The 6,698-nt window shown below is 40.8% G+C and overlaps 1 protein-coding gene across 1 annotated transcript in view; it reads left to right on the top strand.

Moving 5' to 3' along the window:
• Positions 1 to 237: 237 nt before the first annotated feature.
• The window catches only part of LOC117577709 (netrin-A), a 60,163-nt gene continuing 53,702 nt past the window's right edge, over positions 238 to 6,698 (top strand). Inside the window, 3 exon segments of the mRNA XM_034262613.2 lie at positions 238 to 1,511; positions 1,513 to 1,553; positions 1,555 to 1,643. Of these exon segments, the coding sequence (XP_034118504.1) occupies positions 543 to 1,511; positions 1,513 to 1,553; positions 1,555 to 1,643 (1,099 nt within the window). The 5' untranslated portion in view covers positions 238 to 542.

Raw genomic sequence — 6,698 nt, 5'->3', positions numbered from 1 at the left:
AACATGCACGAGAGAGCGCAAGTGTGAGGCCGAAAGAGCGTGAGAGAGCGCATCGTGGTGAGTTGTTGAACGTCAGCAACATACATGCTGTGTAGCAACAAATGTGGATGCTGTGCATTGCTTGCGCTTGGCAACATTTGCTGCCAGCAACACAATGCAGAAGCGATCAAGCATCAGGCAACACACACACACATTCAAAGAGAACGTAGCGACTTCGTGGCTAGCGCGCGCGCTTCGTGCACGACGATTACACAGTCGACTGTGAACTGGCAGCCCGAGTTGACGTAACGAAGACCGACCGAGCGAAAAAACGAAGACAAGCGCAGCCTACGCGAATCGCGCGCGATAATAAACGCACCACGCTTAGTGAGACATATAGAGAGAGAAAGAGAGTGCAAAAACAGTTAGTGATAAAGATAGCAAGCGAGCTTAAGCCTGCGCATCAGGCTCAAAACACCCAAAAGAAGAGAATTTTTGTATTGTTTTTTTATTGTTTGTTGTTTTGTTGAAAGTGCAAGTGGAAGTAAAAGTAAAAGTGAAACATGCAACTGCAACTGCGCGCCGTTTTGTGTGTGCTCACGTTGGGCGCCATTGTGGCCACGAAGATATCCTCGTCCGAGGATCCTTGCGACAAATACGGCAAAGCCAAGTACTGCATCCCCGATTTTGTGAACGCCGCCTTCGATGCCCCCGTTGTGGCAAGCAGCACCTGTGGCGCGCAACAACGCTACTGCGAGTATCCTGGCACCACCGCAACTGCAACCGCAACCGCAACAGGAGGGAGTGAACTGCAGTGCCACAGCTGCGAGTCACAGCAATTCTCGCCACGCTTCCTCACCGATCTGAACAACTCGAATAACGTGACCTGCTGGCGATCTGCCCCAGTTGGTGGCGCCTCCGCGGGCAACGACAACGTCACGCTCACCCTCTCGCTGGGCAAGAAGTACGAGCTGACCTACGTCATACTCCAGTTCTGCCCGAATGCCCCGCGTCCCGACTCCCTCGTCATCTACAAGAGCTCCGACTACGGACAGAGTTGGCAACCCTTTCAGTACTACAGCTCGCAGTGTCGCCGCCTCTTTGGGCGGCCGAGTCGCACCACGGTGACCAAGCACAACGAGCAGGAGCCGCGTTGCACCAACGCCCATGGGCATGGCCATGATGCCGCCAACGGAGGACTTGCCTCGCGCATTGCCTTCAGCGTTCTCGACGGTCGCCCCTCGGCCAAGGACTTTGATTCATCGCCCGTGTTGCAGGATTGGGTGACAGCCACCGATATACGCATCGTCTTCCATCGGCTGCAGCAACCAGATCCGCAGCTGCTTTCGCTTGATGCTCCCATGGATCTACGCAGTGGCAAGTACAGCGTGCAACTTGCGGCGAATACCATCGAAGGACATGGCGCCACATCGGTGGCAGCAGCAGCAGCGGCGAGTGGCTTGCACTATGCCGTCTCCGACTTCTCGGTGGGCGGACGCTGCAAGTGCAACGGCCACGCCTCCAAGTGCTCCCCCGGATGCCAATGGGCAGCTGAGCTGCGAGTGTCGCCACAACCGCGGGACGCGATTGCGAACGTTGCAAGCCCTTCTACTTCGATCGACCCTGGGGACGAGCCACGGCCCGTGATGCCAACGAGTGCAAACGTGAGTACACTGAGAGAAACATTTCTATTACTATTATACATTAGATGGTGTATTGCATATTGGGGAGTGAAAATTATTTGATGGAATATTTTGGCACAAGTCTTACAATTCTATAAGCAATGTATTCATATAATTACACTTTGAGAAATTCGTATTACTATTCGAAAGGGTATTCAATATGTCACCTTATATCATACGCTATATCTGAGAGACCAAATTTGATAGAATGAAATGCAATCAAATGAGAATTATGATATTAGTCTAACTATTCTCCTAGTAAACCATGATTACACTGCGAAAAATTCGCATTTCTATTATTTTTGGTATTAAATATTGCATTTAATAAATCTTAAAGGGTGAGATAACTATTATAACAGTGTGAAGTGATAGTAATCACAATTCTAAGAGTCAAATATTTCCATGATAACACTGCAATACATTTTGACTGTCTTATTAAATATTACGTCTATCTTAGAGCAAGTTCTATTATACCTTTTTAAATAGGAATAGAATACTGTCCATGAGATGTTCATTTCACTATTCAATAAATAACAACTGATAGTCTCAAGATTACAAAAAGATATATTCTTTGTTTAAGAAGAATCTATTCACGTTAATAATAACTGCAGCAAAGGAATCCCTAACTTACTTATAAATATCAATTTCTTAAAGAAACCTATTTTCAACAATAATACTCGCTAAGGAATAATCACAAGATTACTCATATATTTGCTATGATTATATCATCATATATACACATATTCTTCATAATTATTTTAATATCACTTCAACAATTTGACAAATATTCAATTATACTTCGATCTCAACACACACTGTTTTCCATTTAAATATGAAATTGTGATATACTTGCAATTTAATTTATTTTTCATTCACTTCGAAAGAAATTCTTTTAATTATTTTTCTCTGCTTGTCTATGGAAATCATTGTGGAAAAATATGATGCATATAATTAAGTTAATTTCTTTATTAGAATCGATCAAAAGCATTTCAATTTTTCATGTGTTTTTCAACACAAGCAACAAATAAATGTTGTTTACAATTTATGTGCTCAGTTTGTCAATTTCAAGTTTATTTTCGAATTCATGTGTCCATAAAACTTGAGAAAAACATAAAAGTTGTTTTTTTTTATTCTTGTCTCCGGAGATTTGGCGAATGAATTGATTTATCTGTGTGATCGCAATGTGAATTTTTCGCTATTTTGTCTGGGAAAAATTTGGGAATTTATGTGTTTATAAAATACGGAAATCTTCACTTTGTTGAAATATTTTTTATGTGATCTGTGCGTCAATTTGAATTTAGTTTAAATTTAAAAATTTTTTTGAAAAATATATTTATTTTAGAGTTACTTAAGTGATTTGTATTTTATTTGATGTGAGTTTAGGAAGAGAATCCTTTGGAGTGATTTCGGTCTGCTGACTTATTGTAAAGCAGACGAAACCCCTTTGTTGGATTTTGACTTTCAACGGTGGAGATTGATTGGGGAAAGAGAAAGGGAAAGGGAGAGGGAAAGTGGGGAGGAAAGCAGGCGGCTTAAACGACTCAATTTCAATCCTGAGGACGTCGTCAGTCGCGTGTGTTTAGTTTTCGTCTTAAAATTTGGTGATGGCATTTTCAAATGTTGCGGGGGTTGTTGCAAGTTGTGTGTGTGTGGGTGTGGGAGGGGTAGAAGGGGGGAGAGTTGTTGCTGCTCTTTTTAAGCGCGCTTCATAAACGAAAATGTCCCGTGGGAGGCAAAGATGGAGGGGGAGGAGAAATTGTTTGTGCTGCGGATTTGGCTTAGCCATAATTGAACAACTGCGGACACGTGTAGAGAGCATGCAGCGAACGTTTTCAATCAATTTGCAACTGCTGGAGCAACCCTCGCGTTGCGTTTTGGCTTTACCTTTAACAAATAAACAAACAAACATGCAATCAATACCTAAAAATAGCTGAAGAAACCAAGAAAGAGAGACAGAGAGAGAGAGATTGAAATAAACCCTCGCAATTAACCCTCTAAACTCTCTCGCTGAGCCCGAACAATAAACGCGAATTTAGCGAAATTAATTTGATAAGCATTTCCCAAAAAAAAAAAGAAAAGAAATGAAATCGAGTCTGAGTGCATTTGAGTGTATTCATAATACTCGGGGAGGATTGCTTTGATTTCTTCAGCGCTCATTCTTCGACTTTGCTGCAGAGACAGAGACAGAGACAGTGGAAGAGAGAGAGAGAGAAGGGGACGGAGGGAAATGCTTTGGCGCTGCGGCCTTGTGAACGATGTGTCAATGTTTTTGTGGCACTTGCTGCAAGTGGCATGTTCTGTGCGTGTCTCGCGTGGATGCCACATGCCAAAGATGCCACAGCAGCAGCAGCAGCAGCAGCAGAAGCAGCGAACGCGAATTGCGAATTGCATTTTTTTGCAGAGCCAAGCGAAGCACAGACAAACAGTCAGACGGACGGACAGACGGACGGACGGACAGTTTGTTTAGTGCATAAATCACGGGTTCCAGGACAGCACAGGAGAGCGCAGGACTTCGACAAAGGCAGGCAGGCAGGCAATCGCAGGACCTCGACCAGGTCAGAGGGAAGGAAAGAGAGGGGCGGAGGCGCGACTGTTATCAGAGGCAGGCCACGTGTGGCAGCGTTGCTTTATTAGGGTTGCAAATGCAGCGAGTGGCAGACAAAGAGGCAAAGAGGCAGAAGGCATGAGGTATAAGGCAGGCAGGCGCGACCCTTTTGCCCCGCCACGCCCCGCTTGCAGCACGGACATATGTTGCATGTTTATGGGCAAGCGAAATTAACGCTGCCAACTTTTGCTTTTGACGTTCAATGTGACCTCAACAACAGCAACAACAACAACAACTGCCGGCAATTACAACCAACAACCATCAAGCAACTACAACAAAGGGGGAAATGGACAAACTGCCTAGCCTTGGCAAACAAATAAAATAACAGCAGCAGCAGCAGCCACAGCCACAGCAACATCAACAGCAACAGCAACAACGGGAGAAAAAAACCCGAGAAAATTGGAAAATTTTTGCGTGGCCAGATTTGCCGGCATATGAAAAGCAGATGAGAAACAAGGGGCTGCATTTTAGCACATAATGACAGAGAGAGAGAGAGAGTGTGAGAGAGTGAACGAGAAGTACGTGTAATTGGCATTATTAGAGAACTAACAGGCGCGTTGTGATAATATTTGCATGTTGCCCCCGCATGTGTTGCAATTACTAGCCAAGACAGCGAATTTTCCTGATCACGCTTAGATCAAGGTAATTAACGTCATGGCAAAGTTTTCGATATGCTTTCCATTCACTGTCAAAATGTTCAACGCAAATAAAATATGAATATTCATTGATGTGTATAACTAAAATTAATTATAAAGCATATAAAAAATAATATAGTTGTGTATGCACGACGGTGAGATACCCGATACCGTTTTTCAATAAAATATACCAAATGAAAATATATTAATATATGAATATACCATAGTACTACATTCAAACTATACTATAGAGTATAAAATATGCATTATACCAAATCAATATACCGAAAATAATTAAATATATCGATAACGATCCTTGGTATATGGATATAGTATATTACTGAATTCAAAATATAGCATCGAGTATAAAATATATGAAATATACCAAATAAAAATACCAAAAATACACAAATGTACTAGTGACTATACTCTGTATGTGGATACTACATTCAACATATACCGTAAAGTATAAAATATACCAAAGAGATACGAATATTCTTAAAAAATACCACGTTAATATACCGAAAATACTGAAATATACCAATGACTATTTAGTATATGAATAAAGTATAGTATGTAGTATTTAAAATATAACATAAAGTATAAAATATACCAAAGAGATACCCATATATTCGAAATATACTACATTTATATACCGAAAATACTGAAATATATTGATGACTATTTACTATATGGATATAGTATAGTAAATAGTATTCAATGTATACCATAGAATATATAATATACCAGAATTTCAATCGATAGCGGTAGACTATTTAAGCTATATAAAATACTTTCTATAATAACTTATTCTCCAATGTTATAATACCCCATGGGTAATTGGGTATAAACATGCCACAAATCATTGAAGATTCTTGAATTCTTCTCAAGCATAATCACTATTCATAACTTGAATTCATATTTCTTTGAGCACAACTTTAAAGTGAAGATTATTGTTCTTGTGGTCATCAACGAAGTTGTTGTGGCTGATTAATGATCTATTTTGCATTTAAATTGAATTCACTCCAAATTTATTTGGTTTTAATTCGATTTATTCCACTTTTAGGTTGTTCTTGTTGTTGTACAATTCAATTAATCAAAAGCATTTAGCAAATTCTTAATTTATATTCATTTGACTTAACGATTATGTGCAAATTACTTTATTAAACAATTAATTGAGCTCAGTTTTCGCAATAGACAGGAATTCTAATTATAGATGAATGTTTGAGATTTGTTTGGTCAGAAATAAAATTGTTTTATTTGCTTGCAAATTCTTGCTGAACTTTATTAACTTCTGCGAGCACAAACAACTTGAACTTTATAATTACTTCTTAAATTATTTTGCCAACATTCGTTTTAATGAAAGATTAAGCCAGGATCAAGCAACGCCTAAGTAAAACTTTGGCTAATGAGCAGCTGCAGCTGCAGCTGCAACTGCATTTGCATTTGCATCAGCTCGCAGCTTCACCTTGGCCGCAAATCAAGGGAAAAAAAGGGTGGCGCCTCCGGATGATGCAACATCAGCGCCAATCAAACGCACATTAACAGCACTTCATCATAATTAAAATGCAAGCTGGCCCACAAATGTAACGCCTCCATCCCCAATCCCAACCCCAACCCCAACCCCATCTCCTTCCTCCTTCCTTTCCTCCTCCCCCATCATCGTCTCCGCCTCCGTTTATTCTCCAGCAGCACAGTTGCCGGCTATCAACGGCTGCGCCCACATTTCATGCCACAAAACAGGCGCTAAAACATTTGCAAAAAGCAAAGAGAAAGACAAAAAAAAAAAAAGAATAG

Source organism: Drosophila albomicans, chromosome X (assembly GCF_009650485.2).
Source record: "Drosophila albomicans strain 15112-1751.03 chromosome X, ASM965048v2, whole genome shotgun sequence".
Classification (NCBI taxonomy): domain Eukaryota; kingdom Metazoa; phylum Arthropoda; class Insecta; order Diptera; family Drosophilidae; genus Drosophila; species Drosophila albomicans.
The sequence above is the reverse complement of the archived record's forward strand: the minus strand, read 5'-3'. Positions and strand labels throughout refer to the sequence as shown.